Raw genomic sequence first — 17,330 nt, 5'->3', positions numbered from 1 at the left:
TTTGCTGCTAGCATTCACCTCTGTCATGTCATGCTCAACCTGAACCTTTCAGGTGACAGTTACATCCAGCTCCAGTCAGCATGCACTTCTTAGCTTCATCAATAATGTCTAGATTTGGTGGCTGTATATATATATGGGCTGGATCCCTAGGTGGAGCAGGCTCTGAATGTTCCTTCACTCTCTGGTCGAAACTTTATCTCCATATTTCCTCCTATGAATAGTCTTATTCCCCCTTTGAAGAAGGACTGAAGCATCTGCATTTTGGTCGTTTCTGCATTTCTTGAGTTTCATTTGTTCTCTGGATTGTTTCTTGGGTATATTTACTATATTAATCCTGCCATTCCATGAGCATGGAAGCTCTTTCCATCTTCTGAGATCTTCTTCAATTTCTTTCTTCAGAGACTTGAAGTTCTTACCATACAGATCTTTCACTTGCTTGGTTAAAGTCACACCGAGGTACTTTATATTATTTGGGACTATTATGAAGGGTGTCATTTCCCTAATTTCTTTCTCGGCTTGTTTCTCTTGTGTAGAAGAAGGCTACTGATTTATATGAGTTAATTTTATACCCAACCACTTTGCTGAAGTTGTTTATCACGTATAGTAATTCTCTGGTGGAACTTTTGGGGTCACTTAAGTACACTATCATATCATCTGCAAATAATGATATTTTGACTTCTTCCTTTCCAATTTATATCCCTTTGACTTTTTTTTACATCTTTATTAGCTTGGGTATTTCTGTTTCGATTGTTATTCCCTTTCTCAGTTTCTGAGCCAGCATCCCCCTAACCTCTCTCCGTCCCCTTTTCTATGGGTGTTCTCCTCCCCATCCTCCCCCCCATTATTACCCTCCCCCCAACAATCACATTCACTGGGGATTCAGTCTTGGCAGGACCAAGGGCTTCCCCTTCCACTGGTGCTCTTACTAGGCTATTCATTGCCACCTATGAGGTTGGAGCCCATGGTCGGTCCATGTATAGTCTTTGGGTAGTGGCTTAGTCCCTGGAAGCTCTGGTTGCTTGGCATTGCTGTTCATATGGGGTCTCGAGCCCCTTCAAGCTCTTTCGGTCCTTTCTAAGATTCCTTCAATGGGGGTCCCATTCTCAGTTCAGTGGTTTGCTGCTGGCATTCACCTATGTATTTGCTGTATTCTGGCTGTGTCTCTCAGGAGAGATCTACATCCGGTTCCTGTCAGCCTGCACTTCTTTCCTTCATCCATCTTATCTAGTTTGGTGGCTATATATGTATGGGCCACATGTGGGGCAGGCTCTGAATGGGTGTTTCTTCTGCCTCTGTTCTAATCTTTGCTTCCCTATTCCCTCCCAAGGGTATTCTTGTTCCCCTTTTAAAGAAGAAGTGAAGCATTCACATTTTGGTCATCCTTCTTGAGTTTCATGTGTTCTGTACATCTAAAGTAATTTGAGTATTTGGGCTAATAGCCACTTATCAATAAGTGCGTACCATGTGTGTTTTTCTGTGATTGGGTTACCTCACTCAGGATGATATTTTCCAGTTCCATACATTTGTCTATGAATTTCATAAAGTCATTGTTTTTGATAGCTGAGTAGTATTCCATTGTGTAGATGTACCACATTTTCTGTATCCATTCCTCTGTTGAAGGGCATCTGGGTTCTTTCCAGCTTCTGACTACTATAAATAAGACTGCTATGAACATAGTGGAGCATGTGTCTTTGTTATATGTTAGGGCATCTTTTGGGTATATGCCCAAGAGATGTATAGCTAGGTTCTCAGGTAGTTCAATGTCCAGTGTTCTGAGGAACCTCCAGATTGATTTCCAGAATGGTTGTACCAGTCTGCAATCCCACCAACAATGGAGGAGTGTTCCTCTGAAGAATTGGATTTGTATTTTTTTGTAAAGATTTGTCTATTTATTCTATATGAGTACACTGTAGCTGTCTTCATACACACAAGAAGGCATCAGGTCTCATTACAGATGGTTGTGAGTCACCATGTGGTTGCTGGGATTTGAATTCAGGTCCTTTGGAATAGCAGTCAGTGCTCTTAACCGCGGAGCCATCTCTCCAGATCCTGGATTTGTATTTTGATGGGGATTCCCTTTGGCCTCCTTTTGCTGTCTGATTGCTCTGGCTAGGACTTCAAGTAGTATATTGAATAAGTAGGGAGTGGAGCAGGCTTATCTAATCCCTGACTTTAGTAGGATTGCTTCAAGTTTCTCTCCATTTTGTTTGATGTCTTAGTGTATATTGCTTTTACTATGTGTGTGGGCCTTGAGTTCTTGATCTTTCTAAGACTTTCACCATGAAGGGATGTCTGTAGTTTCTCAGCATCTAATGAGATGATCATGTAGTTCTTTTTCCTTTGAGTTTGCTTACGTAGTGAATTATGTTGATGAATTCCATATATTGAACCATTCCTGCATCCCTGAGATGAACCCTATTTGGGCATGAAGAATGATTGTTTTGATGTGTTCTTGGATTTGGTTTGGTAAATCTTTAATTTTGTGTTTCTTCTTTAAAGACACCTGCTTGTTTACCAGTGTTCTGTATTTCTTTAAGGGAGTCATTTATGGGAGTTGGGGATTTAGCTCAGTGGTAGAGCGCTTGCTAGCGCTTGCCTAGCAAGCGCAAGGCCCTGGGTTCGGTCCCCAGCTCCAAAAAAAAGAAAGAAGAAAAAAAAAGGGAGTTATTTATGTCATTCTTAAAGTCCACTATCATCATCAAGAGATGTGATTTTAAATTCAAACTTGCTTTTCTGTTGTGTTGCGATAATACAGTATTTGCTTTGGAGTGAGAACTGGGCTCTGATGATGACAAGTAGTCTTAGTTTCTGTTGCTTGTGTTCTTGTGCTTATCTCTCAAAATCTGGTTATCTCTGATGTTAGTTGGTCTTGGCTGTCTCTGACTGGAGCTTGCTCTCCCGTGGGCCTGTGAGCCTGTCATCTTTGGTGTGAGAGTGCTCCTGGCAGACAAGCTCTCTGTCCACAGTTTTGTATCCTGAGAGCTCTGGGAGAGCCCCTACTCTGTCCTGTCCTAGGGCACCGTGTGTCTCCTGAGCCTTGTGCACGCCCAGCAGTTCTCTCCTTGGACAGTCAATGGGGAAATAGTGAGGTGTCTCCAGCAGGTTGTAGGCTTAGGAGGGAGAGTGCTCCTCTCAGACCATCTCTCTGCCGGGCAGGTTTTGTGTTCGAAGGCTGTAGGAAAACACCAACTCTGGGAGCAAATGGAAACCAGTGGCTAGTTTTTATTTCTGATTATGGCATATCTTTATTGTAATTTTATAATGATTATAATATTATTATAATTAAAATAATTAAGCTATATCATTTAGTAGAAAGCATGTCTTAAATTCTCAAATGTACAGTTTTAACTTAAAAATGAAGTACTAACTTAAAAATTACAGAACAGTTAATATCTAAGATTTAAACTTTTAACATCATTCATATTAAAAGATATTAAAATAAATCTTCAGATAAAGAAGTAGATTTTTACAGAGTCTTAACATACATTCTTTGTGGCTTAAACCATTTTGTTATTCTATGAGACTTGTAATAGTACCTTAGTAATCATTGTGGTATTTGTAGGAGTACCAACAGGAACCACTGATTGTGTAGAGAAAGGAGAGCTTTTCTTTTTTCATAGTAACCTTTCCCTGCTCTAGAGCCCCAATATTCATAGATGTTTCTGTTTTAGGTATGACGCGCTGTGCATTCTCCTCCGTCACAGCAAGAATGTGCGTTTTTGGTTTGCTCATAATGTCCTTTTTAATGTATCAAACCGTTTCTCTGAGTACCTTCTGGAATGTCCAAGTGCAGAAGTCAGAGGTACATTTGCAAAGCTTATAGTTTTTATTGCACATTTTTCTTTGCAAGATGGATCTTCTTCATCTTTTGCATCACCTTTTGCAACTCCAGGACCTTATAGTCAGGTAATTGTTAGCTTTTCTATGGTTAAGTAGTTGAAAATAAAATTTTGTTTCTTGCAGATTAAAATTATAAAAATTAAGTGTTTTTGAAATATTTACCATAGGGGAAAATGATTCTAAATGTATATTGTAATACGTAAAGTTTTGAAATTATTTTGTGCTATTGAAAATAATCATTGGGACTTCGATGAGGAAATTTGTACTTAATTACTAAATTTTAAATTATGTTTAATGTTTAATTTTGTAATAGCAAACTTTCTGTTAAGTACTTTGTGGTTTGGTAAGAACAAGATTACACTACATAGCTCAGACTGATCTAGAATTTATATCGAGTCAGACCCAGCTTTATAAACTGTAACACTCTAAGGTATGGTGATACCTGGCTTTTATTCCTAGTACTCAGAAATCAGAGGTAGACAAATCTCTGCTAGTTCAAAGCCACTCTATTATATATACCAAGTTCCAGGACAGATAAAACTACAAAACCTTGTTTCCAAAGGACCATAACACATTTATTTTTCTTATTACAATTTGAACAAAACAAAGGATAAAGTCTCCCATGAAATTCTTTATTTCCTTTTTGAAAAACCAACTAACCTGAATTTTTTTTCTGAAATAGGAACAAAAGTATTTTAATGAAGGTAAAAGTAGACTAATTTTATATGCAGTTGCTGATAATTTTTTTTTTTCCAGATCTATGACAATTTGAGTTTGAGCGATCATTTGCTAAAAGCAGTATTAAGTCTCTTGAGAAGGGAAGTTTCTGAACATGGGCGACATTTACAACAGTATTTCAATTTATTTATAATGTATGCCAGTTTAGGTAAGGAGTACTTCGTTCTTTTAGTGATTGTTTCATGATTGTAAAAAAATGAGCAAACCATTAAATCAAATGATGAAATAATAATTTAAACTGTGGGCTATATCCTTAAAACCCTTGTAACTGTTCTTATGTATTTCATCTTATACTAAAATAGAACACATATTGTACTTAATGATTTTTTTCTCTGAAAGTCTTTTAGATCAGAACCCATAAATCTGATTCATGTTGCCTTCTGAAAAATAATGATTGTCCTGCTATATCCTGTCTAAGTCAAAATATAATTGTGTTAAGAAATTACTGTTTTCTAAAGGGTATGGATAATAATAAGTTTGGTGTTTGTTACATTTAGGAAATATTTCTCAAAGAGCTTGCATTAGTTAAAAAACACTACTGTTGAAAGAACTTAAATTGAAATTACCAATAATATAGGTAAATAATCCATTTACATTGTTTTGTTCGTATATTAGTTCCATTTCTACTAGAGTACTTTTATTTTTCTCCATTCACATTCATGTCCATTACATTCTATCAATGATTCCTACCTAGATAAGTAGGTAAGTAGACATACAAAACAGATAGAATATGCCATAATTTCAAAGTTGCTTCAGGTTCGGTGATTTTGGCAAGGGGGTTTCAGGTGCTAAGGTGCTGAAAGAGAGTAAATTTATAAATATCTGTGATTTATTTGTTGGTGCATCAGTGCTTCGGTTTCCTAATTCATTAAAATGTAACAAGAAGCCAGAGAGATGGCTCAGTTCAGCTATTGTTCTTGCAAAGAACCTGTGTTCAATTCCTAGGATTCACACAGTGCCTCACAATTATTCATAACACAAATTCTAGGAGATCCAGTACACTCCTCTAACCTCCTCATAGTCCATGAGCTATATATATATATATATATATATATATATATATATATATATATATATATACAAGAAAACAAAAATGTATATAAAATAAGTCTTTTTAAAAAGTGTTGACTACTTAATATTAGCAGGCTTGGGTAAAGATACTATATATAAACCTTGGCAACCTGAAGGAACCAGTTGTTCAAAGTTTTCTCCACATGTACACATACACACTGAGGTATGTGTACATTCTAAAACATATGTATGCACAAACTAAAAATAATTTTTATAAATTAATATAAAGCTAACTTAAGTATTTGCCATAGTTTTATGAAAATGATATTGGAAATTATACAATTATCTTAAATAATATATGAACATATCATGGACATATACCCAGATTTCTGTTTTTACAATTCACTTTGAACCTTAAAAAGAATGAAGTATCATTTTGAAGTAGTAGCATTAATAAAAATGGAAGTTATTATATGAATAAAAATTTTATTGAAATTTTATGATTTAATTCTTTTTGCTTATTTGAAATTTTCAAAATTCTGACAGAAGTCAGACTTTAGAAATCAGTAAATTAAAAAGAAGAGTAAAAACATACCTTTTTTTTTTACCCAGGAAATTTTTATAGTTAGGGAAAAAGCCTGGTAGTTATAAAAATAATTTTATTTGCCATTTAATTTACCTTTTCTTTTTTATATGGGTCCTAGAAAATGTTATTTTTTTAACTTAGTGTAGGTAAGCCTGAGAGTTGGCTCTGGTTAAGTACTTCTTGTTGTACAAAAGACCTGGGCTCAATTTCCAGCATATTCATGAATACTCACAACATCCTTGAGGATCAGACATGTGTAGGTTACATAGAAGAACAGCAGGCAAAGCACTCATACACATGAAATTCATAGATAATTCTTTAAAAAACTATATGAGACTATTATAATACTTAATCTTAATTAAATATCAGTATTTATTTCTGTTTACATTCTTTGTATATTGTTATGTTCTAAATATTAAGATTATATTCATGTTTACAAGAACTGTAAATTGTATAATCCATTCTAATTTTTCCCACAAATGTCTCTCCTCCCCCTTTTTTATAGGTTTGGCAGAAAAGACCCAGCTTCTAAAACTGAATGTACCTACAACCTTTATGCTTGTGTCTTTGGATGAAGGCCCAGGTCCTCCAATTAAATATCAATATGCTGAGTTAGGCAAGCTACATTCAGTAGTATCTCAGCTGATCCGATGTTGCAGTGTCTCATCAAGAATGCAGTCCTCTATAAATGGTAAAGTAGAAAGCTTTACTGTGTAATAGTTTTAAAATAATGCTAGCTGTGCATTATTCTTAAAAGTAAAACTGAAGACTTATAAAGTAAAAGAGTGAAGATTATGTACTTTTTATTATATTTTACCTGACACATTTTTTGGTTTATTATTATTTAGAAGGAATTTTTTATTCTTGTTTTGGTTTTACACAGTGCCTTCCCCTTTTCTACCCTCCTTCCAGTTCCGTCTAATCTCTCTCACCTAGAGTTCACTACATTTATTAGCTGTTCTCTAGTATTCCTATCATAAACTGTTAACTTATAATTTAATCTCTGAGGCATAACTTTTAATTTACTCATGCTCTATAACATATGTATAAAGGTCTGAAGAAAATCCTCAGGAGTCTATTCTCTCACCTTATCCATAATAATCTATTGCTTAGGAGGCTTTTGAGTTGGTTTATAGGTAAAGATTGTTGCTCGCCGAGCCTAAACCTGAATTTGATCCTTGGAACAAATGTACTACAGACCTGAATTTAATCCTTGGAACAAATGTACTACGAGAGAAAGGAGTTGTTGTCTAACACATTAACCTGCATGTCATAGCACTAGCACATGTATCCATAAAGAAATGTTCTTACTTTTGTAAAAAGTCTATATAAGAAAAAAAGAAAAATGTTTACATACTCATTTTCTTTGTATGACTGTCTTGCCTTCATGTTAATCTTGATTTTTAATAGGAAATTAAGAGGGCACTTTAGTAGCAAATATACTAATATAGGAACTATACAAACAAGTTTAGCATGGCCCTACACAAGAATAATGTACAAATTACTAAAGCATTCCATTTTTTTTTTATTAACTTGAGTATTTCTTATTTACATTTCAAGTGTTATTCCCTTTCGGGCAAACATCCCCCTAATCCCTCCCCCTCCTCTTCTTTATGGGTGTTACCCTCCCCATCCTAATTGATAGCTTCATTTTTTCCAGTTTTCAGAAACTACCTTTTTATGAGTATCACTTGATTTTGAATTTTCTATTTTGCTTATTTAGAAAATCTAAAGATCAAATTCCATTGTTTAGAATAATAAACCTGGCATTGTAATTTTCTGTGTAAGTTTACTGACTTTTCATTAATGACATATTTTGCAGGTAATCCCCCTCTTCCAAATCCATTTGGTGACCCAAATTTATCACAGCCTATAATGCCAATTCAGCAGAATGTGGCTGACATTTTATTTATGAGAACCACTTATGTGAAAAAAATTATTGAAGACTGCAGTAACTCAGAGGAAACAGTCAAATTACTTCGCTTCTGCTGCTGGGAGAATCCCCAGTTTTCATGTTCTGTTCTCAGCGAACTGCTATGGCAGGTAAAACAAAATAAAAATAACCTAATTTTTTTTCATGGTCCTTTAAGTACAATTAAACTATGCCTTCACTAATTTTTTAGGTTGCATATTCATATGCATATGAACTTCAGCCATACTTGGATCTACTTTTGCAAATTATTCTGCTTGAAGACTCCTGGCAAGCTCACAGGTATACATAGATATATATACATATACATATATATACACGTACATACATATATGAGTCTTTATACTAATAGCATAATTAGTTCCACAATTTGCTTAGGTGTACTGTTACTTTTTTGGTACTTTGTTTAATAGCTTATTAAATTATTATTAATTTTGTTTAAGCTTCAAATAAGAAAAATCCTATTAGTACAATCTTGGATGTAGATTATAAATACTAGATAGACTTTCAAATTATCATGCAGTTTACCTTAAATTTCAGTATGAATATCAACTAATTAATACTTTAGCAGATTATCTGATTTTAATTTTAAAATCTCTGGATCAACAAATCAGCTAATATTACACAAAAGTTGTAAAGATGTGATATTCAATATTTTTCAGTTGTTTGTTTGAGGTAGTATTGTTTCTTTTAATTTGCCTTGAAGGAATCTAATTTTTACTGATTTTTTTAAGAATTTCAAAAAATATTATTTAGATGTCACTTCGGATATTTGCTGTTAATTAGTCACATCCTCTCTTATTGCTTTACCCAAAAAAAACTAAAAGTCAAGGTATAATTATAGTAAACAAAATTAAATAGTAATATATAATGAACACAAATTAGAAACACAAGATTTTAATGTAGAAAATTCAATGAACAGTAGTCAGCAATTACTTATAAAATATTTGCTTTTTTACAGGTAATATTCTAGTCTGTGGAAGACAGGCCAAAGTTTGTATTGATGTAGATGCTCTTAAAACACTTAAGTAATGATGATAGACAAAATACACAATAAGGTCTCCCACCTTAGTTTTGTCTGGTTAACTAATCTGTAATAAAGACTGAAATTTCTATATCAGACACACAAAACAATTTGCTCTTGAGTTGAGCAATCATCTATTTAGTGAAATACATGACATAAAAGAAAACTTTTATATAGTTTAAGTATTATATAACATAGAGGTAAGTTTATAGTACACTGAGAAGAAAAACAATTAAAGAATATAAATTTTTAATTAATAGTTCAGGCTATATTATTGCCAGTGAGAAAATATTCTACACAACACATATTCTTAGAACTATATATTAAAAGTGTGTGTTTGAGTTGTGTATATTGCACATATACTATGATGCCCGTGTAGAGGTCAAAACAGAACTTAGGGAAGTCAATTCTCTTCTTCCAGTAAGTCTTGGGTCATCTTGCTTTATGGCAAGCACCTTACTTGCTGATCCATTTCAGCAGCTCTTAAAGTTGTTTTTTATCACCAAATGTTTTCATTCGATTTAGCTCAGTGGTAGAGCGCTTACCTAGGAAGCGCAAGGCCCTGGGTTTGGTCCCCAGCTCCGGAAAAAAAAAAAAAAGAACCAAAAAAAAAAAATGTTTTCATTCACTGGTTCTCCTGAAAAATCATTTGTTCATCTTCTGAACTGCAATGTTTTATTGTTGTTTGCTTGCTTGCTTATATTCATTTAATTCTATTTTATATGTGTTATGAGTATTTTCCCTACATTTATGTCTTTGATACCCTATGCAAAATACCCACAAAAACCAGAAGAGAGTATTCAGTTTCCTGGAGCTGGAATTACAGATAGCCACCGTGTGGGTATTCTAAATCTCTAAGCCATCTCTCCTCCCTGCTGAAATACAGTCATTTAAAATACGCAAACAGGATTTAACCAGTCTTGAAGAAAAGAGACATGTTTAACTTGAATAACATTGTTATCATCCTTTGTAATTCTATTCTAATGATTCAATTAAATGCATTTTAATGTTACATTAAAATTTAAATTAATAATGTGGAAGAAATCAGAACCTTAACTAGAATGGATGCTATACAGCATTAAAGTATTGGCTTCAGCCAGATGTGATAGGGCATTTGGGTGACAAGGGCAAGTATATCTCTTTGAATTCAAGGCTTGTCTGGTCTGATACTGAGATTAAAAGGGAGGGAGATAAAGTATGTTCCTTCTAGGTGTTATAGTTTAATTTTGCTTTGGCATCTTTTCAGAATTCATAATGCACTTAAAGGAATACCAAGTGATCGAGATGGACTGTTTGATACAATCCAGCACTTTAAAAATCATCATCAGAAAAGAGCCTATCAATGTATAAAATGGATGGTAACTCTCTTTAACAGCTGTCCTGTTGCCTACCAGATCTTACAGGTAGAAGTTATTTTTTAAAGTTGTATAGAATTCTGGCATCAAATTTTTCAAATAAGCCACAAATTTTTGAGTTTCCATTTTAGGCTAAAAACATTAACATTTAATCTCCTGTTTCTTTTTTTTTTTAATTTCCCTAACTCCTCCCCCTCCTCTTCTCTATGGGTGTTCTCCTCCCCATCCTCCCCCCCATTACTGCCCTCCCCCACAACAATCACATTCACTGGGGGTTCAGTCTTGGCAGGACCAAGGACTGCCCCTTCCACTGGTGCTCTTACTAGACTATTCATTGCTACCTATGCAGTTGGAGACCAGGATCAGTCCATGTATATAGTCTTTAGGTAGTGGCTTAGTCACTGGAAGCTCTGGTTGCTTGGCATTGTTGTTCGTATGGGGTCTCGAGCCCCTTCAAGCTCTTCCAGTCCTTTCTCTGATTCCTTCAATGGGGGTCCCGTTCTCAGTTCAGTGGTCTGCTGCTGGCATTCGCCTCTGTATTTGCTGTATTCTGCTGTGTCTCTCAGGAGAGATCTACATCCGGGTCCTGTCAGCCTGCACTTCTTTGCTTCATCCGTCTTATCTAGTCTGGTGGCTGTATATGTATGGGCCACATTGTGGGACAGGCTCTGAATGGGTGTTCCTTCTGCCTCTGACATACATAGTTTTGCTTTCTCTTGAAGGGGAATGGAGACCTTAAAAAAAAGTGGACCTGGGCTGTGGAATGGCTTGGAGACGAACTTGAAAGAAAGCCATATTCTGGCAATCCTCACTACACTTACAGCAACTGGTCTCCTCCAATACAAAGCAATGAAACAGCAAATGGTTATTTTTTAGAGAGATCTCATAGTGCAAGAATGACACTTGCAAAAGCTTGTGATCTGTGTCCAGAAGAGGTAAAAAATAAAAACTATTAATGACAGAAAAGTAACTTGTAAGCCAATGACCATGAATTTATGGTTACGTAAATATTCAATTATGCTTCTGTTTTGAATTAATAGGATATGTATGTAACATAATTTATCCAGGTATACTTGCACAATTTAAGATATTGGTTATTTTATTCATTTACATTTCAAATATTATCCTGCTTCCCAGTTAAACCTCCTATCCCCTCCCCCATGCTCCATGCACCCATGAGGGTGCTCCCCCAACCCTCACCCTCTTTCTGCCTCAGCTCCCTAGCATTCCTCTAGTCTAGGTCATTTTAATCCCAGCATTTGGATATGCTTGGGTTTGCCTTTTTATAAGCCTCTAGAATTATATAGTGAGAGCTTTTCTCAAATAAAAATCTATAATTTATTAATATACAATGTGAAATTGTCTCAAACATAGTATCTGCAAGGATTCAATTGTGTATTTTACTTCAAAGTGTTAGAGTAAATAAAAATGTATTGAAGAGATCAGTTTTGTGCATTAATTGGTTATTTAAAACCTTAAATGAAGGAAATTAATTTCATTTTTGAAATTTATTTTAATAACTAAAGTATTTTTGTTATTTTTTAATTTGGGGAAGATTTTGATTGATTGTTTTTGTAGGGGAGGAGAGAAACAGAGTTTTATGTAGCCCAGGCTGACCTCAAACTATGTAGTTGAGGATGATGACCTTATAATTCTGTTGCTTCAGTCTAGACATTGTTGAAATTATAGGTGCATTTACCACACCTACTTTCTTAATTTCTTCTAAATTAGGACACTGATGACCAAGATGCCCCAGATGAGCATGAGTCACCTGCACCACAAGAAAGAACATTTTATCTTTATTCTCATAGATCTCAGTATCAACAGGTAAACAGGTTTTTTTCATTCTTACTCCCACTTAACTTTTTTTTAAGATTTATTTATTTTATATATGTGAATACACTGTCACTGACTTCAGACACACCAGAAGAGGATAGGACTAGATTCCATTACACAGGGCTGTGAGCCACCATGTGGTTGCTGAGAATTGAACTCAAGTCTTCAAGAAGAGCAGATAGTAACCACTGAGCCATCTCTCCAACCCCAGTCTACCTTCTATACTTTAATTCATTTTATAAATATATATGATGTATGACTTCAGCTTTGTTCAGATAACAAAAAAAAAGCACGTTTGTACTGGAATCATCCTAAAAATGGTTGCTTTGACCCCCGTTTTCTCTATCAGCTACCTACCCACACCAGGTACCTTGTGCTACTACTGCCTTAATTAAGATGTATGAAACATGTAAATTCTATGACATCTGTTACCAACCTAATGTTTATAATTCTAAGATAAACAGCAGAAATAGAACTGCATTAGTTACTAGCTCTAAATTCAGAAGAAGTAAAAATGTTTTTAAAATTTGTAATTTGGGAACTGATTCCTAGAACTCCTGGAAAGATGTCAGGATAGAACCAATCTCAGAGTTGACCTTCTCCTCATCTATTCCCACAGACCTGATTATATATACAGTAATTTTAACTTAGGTCCTTAAAACCCATATAAAAATATTTGGTGCAATTGCATGCCTATTAGATTCCAGCACTTAGGATGGTTGAAACAAAAGGGTTTGCTGACTGGCTGGTCTAGACAGATAGGTAAGTTTTAGTTTTAGTGTGCAATCCTGCTGGGTTTTTTTTTAATAAAAGTTAATTGGATTTAGCAAGTAAAGGTACTTGCTGTATACAAACCCATTGGCCCTAAGTTTGAGCCCTGCAAATCACGTACAAAATCTGAAAGAAAACTTCACATTGCTGACCACCTCCGTTCTTCCCAGATCACATTCCCTGTTTCATGTACTCTTGAGGATTTTGTAATTTGGTTGGTTTCACTCTGTAGCCTTGCTGGCCTGGAATTTGCCTCAAATTCATAGATTTCTTCCTGCCTCTGCTTCCTGAGCACTGGGATTGAAGGTGTGCATCACCATACCAGGTGGTATGTTCTTTTTTAGACCACTTATTGCACAGAGAGCATGAGTACCCTACCAGTCTATATCCCTAAAATAAACAATTCTCCCACCTCCAGCAACCATCAGTTAGTTGCAAGTAGTTCTTCAGCTAAGGATTCATCAGTCCATCCCAGATTTGTGGTAGGATTTTGTCTGGCTCAATATTGTACAAGAAATCACAGCTGCTTTGAGTTCTTATAAACAATGGTACTGTCCCATCCTTTCTGAAAATATTTCCACATCAGTTGTCTACTACCTCCAAGACTTAACAGTCTTCGCATACCAATGTTTTCTTGGAAACATTGTGGGGAGAGATGTTACAGATGTATATTGTTGAACATATTATAGTTTTAATTATCTATACTTTGACCAGTTCTGAGTCACTGCTGTAACACAATTTGCTGAAGAAAATGAACAGAAAGGCAAGGCAAAACCAAAGCAAGAGCAAGGAAAGGAAAAAAATGAAATAGGGAAGAGAAAGGGCTTCTCTGGTGAAGAACTTTGAGAGTTGCACTACTAATAGATTTCTCCCTTGGGAAGCTATAATCAGCCACAACAAATTCTTAGCCAGGAATGAGACTTTCTTCTAAATTGGGACTTTAATCAGAAAATGGTTGGGTACTAATATAATTATTATCACCATTACACGGTGGACAACAACTTACAGTGTCTAAGGGAGGCATATCCCCACATAGTATAATTCATCTAAACTCTATATATGAATATGCATTTCATGGAGCATCTGAAATGGATTTTTATGTGGCCTTTTCAGTATAGTGTTTTTAAACTCTTTTCTACTGCCCCTCTGTTATCCTCCCCTTCTGTCTCTTGCCCCGCTTTAAAACTCTCTTTACCATTATTGCTCTTCCTTCTTTTGTATCACCACCTATGTTGTGCCATCTCTCTCCCATAAAAATCTGCTCTCCATAGCCCATTTCTAGTACTTCTACAAGTACTCTGGTTTGCATATTTAAAGATTCAAATAAATAAATAGTAAATGCTCTGAAATGATATAGCTAGACAATTCTATTTGTGGCTTTTTTTAAGCACTTCCAAACTTTATAATTGAAAAGAAAATACAGCAAAAAAGAGACCAGCTAATAAAAATATTCCATAACAGTCTTGGCTATTAGGGGAAAAGAGGCTGACGAGTGAGGAAAATGATGAAAAGATTATCATAACATTAAGTCAGGATTGTTACAAAATTCAGTTCAGTTGTTTAATATGTATAAAATAGTTTAAAAGAGCTTGGTTAGGCTGCCAAATCACACAAAAAAGATTCCCAGTCCAGAAAGTATGTTCAAAACTTTAAAGATTGGCCATCTGGCCCTGTAAGTGCATAACTGTGATACCCACATTTCACCCACACATCTATGGCAACGTTGTAGTTTTAGCCAACCTGGTTCATATAGCACCCAAATTCTGTTTGATAAAAAGGCATTTCTAACAAGTTTGAAAGTGATATCATAGTAGCTCTGGAAACTATATTTTTTTTCCTGGTCCTGACTCTGGAGTGCCACTATTTTTATCAGAGTTAGAGATGAAATATTCTTACATGCTTTGATCTTTCTCTTAATAAATATAGATCAGATAAATTGCTCAAAGGTTTGTGTACATATATATGTATATGTATAATAAATATATATACATATGTATAGGAATACGTTTTTAAGATTTTTGTTTAAATGCTACATGAAAAATTAAATACCAAGTTTTAATAACAATTTTAAAAATCTACTTTAAAAACTTGAGTATATGCTTTAAATTTTAATTGTAATTTTTGAAAAGTTTAACCTGTAGATTTTTTTCACCCTTGTAGAGTTATGTACCTGAACAGCCATATTCAGGTTTAACAGAACATCACTTGAATGAACCTCAGAAAAATGATGAACCACAAGAAACTCATGAAAGCAGTGAAGAAGAATCTTCATCTCTAATAAAAGATCAGTGACACAAATAATTATCTGGTGTGTTGTATCCATATATCCTGGCCTTATATTAAAAACTTTTTCTGTACTTGGTTATTATTTAAAACTATAAAAATGTCCCAAACAAATCTGAGTGGAAAGTATATGCAGTGTAATTTACTGTGGTTATATACACAACCTGCTGTGAAATATGTATAGTGTTTAATCCACTTTTTATTTTATGTTTTTATTGGGTATTTTCTTTAGTTACATTTCAAATGTTATTCCCTTTCCCCATTTCCCCCCTGGAAAACCCATCCATTTCCCCTCTCCCTTCCTCTATGAGAATGTTTCCCCACCCTCCCACCCTGTCCCATCTCCCTGCACTGGCTTTTTCCCTACACCCTACATGGGGGCATTGAGCTTTCACAGGGCCAAGGGCCTCTCCTCTCATTGATGCCCAACCAAGCCATCCTCTGCTATATATGTGGCTGGAGCCATAGGTCTCTCCATGTGTACTGTTTGAATGGTGGTTTAGTATTTAATTCTTTGTTGGTTTATTTGTTTGTTTGCAATTTTAAAATGTCATGATAAATCTTTTTTTAATTTTTATTTATTTACATTCATTTATTTACATTTCAAATTACCTGGTTTCCCATCCATAAACCTTCATCTCATCCTCCCACCCCCTCCTTCTATGAGGGTACCACCCAGCCACCCAACCTTTCCCCTTCCCTGCCTTGACATTCCCCTGCACTGGGGGTCCAGCCTTGGCAGTACCAAGGACTTCCCCTTCCCTGGTGCCCAAGAAGGCTATTCTCTGCTGCATATGCAGTTGGAACCCTGGGTCAGTCCATGTATAGTCTTTCAGTAGTGGTTTAGTCCCTGGAAGTTCTGGTTGGTTGGCATTGTTGTTTTTATTGATATGGTTGCAAGCTCCTTCAACTCTTTGAATCCTTCCTCTAATTCCTCCCAAGGGGGTCCTATTCTCAGTTCAGTGGTTTGCTGCTACCATTGACCTCTGTATTGGACATCCTCTAGATGTGTCTCTCAGGAGACATCTATATCCAGTTCCTGTCAGCATGCACTTCTTAGCTTCATCGTCTTATGTAGTTTTAGTGGCTGTATATATGTATGGGCAACATGTGAGGCAGGCACTGAATGGCCATTTCTTCAGACTCTGCTCTAAACTTTGCCTCCATATCCCCTCCTATGGGTATTTTTGTTCCCCTTTAAAGAAAGAGTGAAGCATCCACACTTTGGTCATTCTTCTTCAACTTCATAGTGTTTAATTCTTAATGTCTAATACTACTACACAACCTGAAATATATGTACAATATATTGTCTGACTGTTAATTCTCATTCTCAAGAGAGTAATAACAAATACCTGCCATACCAGAATGTGTAGAAGCATAGTAGAAGATAGACAGATAGATAGACTTGGGTAGATTTTTAGGTTAAGGTTTGCAAACTTTTCCCAGCAGTATTGTGGATTAAGTGGATATCAGAATCCACAGCATTTTGAGATGTTATTTTCTAATCTATCCGTCTTATTTTCTAGTAATTATCAATATTACAATAACTGTTACTGTTCACTAAAAGGCTTAGTTAAGACAGTAACAGCGAAAATAATTCTGAGAATATATTCAAACATTTCAGACTTAAGATTGTCAGACATTCTTAAATTGGTACTATTTTTTAAGTGGTAACTTTAATATGTGTTGTACTTTAGAAATTCTCTAAAAGACAAATATTCTTAAAACAATGCAACCAGAATTATTTAAATATATTTGTTTATTTTATAGAAATTATTTTACTGGATTCACAAATATAAGAAAAATTCTGTTTCATTCCATGTTGCTTTGTCTTATTTTTTAAACTACATATTTTTTAAAAACTACATACATTTGCTCTATGCATAGCATACTTTGATATGACACTGACTTCACACTTCAGATATGTTTAGCTTTTGTAGATAGAAAGATTTGTCC

At 35.1% G+C, this 17,330-nt stretch overlaps 1 protein-coding gene and 1 non-coding gene across 5 annotated transcripts in view; both read left to right on the top strand.

The window, feature by feature from the left end:
* Usp9y (ubiquitin specific peptidase 9, Y-linked) overlaps positions 1 to 17,110 on the top strand; it is a 144,729-nt gene extending 127,619 nt beyond the window's left edge. For 3 of the 4 annotated variants that reach the window (XM_087601285.1, XM_087601288.1, XM_087601286.1), the window contains 9 exons: positions 3,672 to 3,906; positions 4,597 to 4,726; positions 6,681 to 6,866; positions 7,998 to 8,218; positions 8,299 to 8,387; positions 10,376 to 10,532; positions 11,207 to 11,419; positions 12,216 to 12,311; positions 15,252 to 16,685. In XM_087601285.1, the coding sequence (XP_087457411.1) occupies positions 3,672 to 3,906; positions 4,597 to 4,726; positions 6,681 to 6,866; positions 7,998 to 8,218; positions 8,299 to 8,387; positions 10,376 to 10,532; positions 11,207 to 11,419; positions 12,216 to 12,311; positions 15,252 to 15,383 (1,459 nt within the window). In that variant the 3' untranslated portion in view covers positions 15,384 to 16,685. 4 annotated transcript variants of the gene reach the window in all.
* Positions 7,598 to 7,699, top strand: LOC120099619 (U6 spliceosomal RNA). The gene has a single exon (XR_015647490.1). It is a non-coding gene; the product is annotated as a U6 spliceosomal RNA (small nuclear RNA).
* Positions 17,111 to 17,330: the final 220 nt, after the last annotated feature.

This window comes from Rattus norvegicus, chromosome Y, assembly GCF_021556685.1.
Source record: "Rattus norvegicus strain SHRSP/BbbUtx chromosome Y, alternate assembly SHRSP_T2T, whole genome shotgun sequence".
Taxonomy (NCBI): domain Eukaryota; kingdom Metazoa; phylum Chordata; class Mammalia; order Rodentia; family Muridae; genus Rattus; species Rattus norvegicus.
Note: the sequence above shows the minus strand (reverse complement) of the source record. Positions and strands in the feature narration are given on the sequence as shown.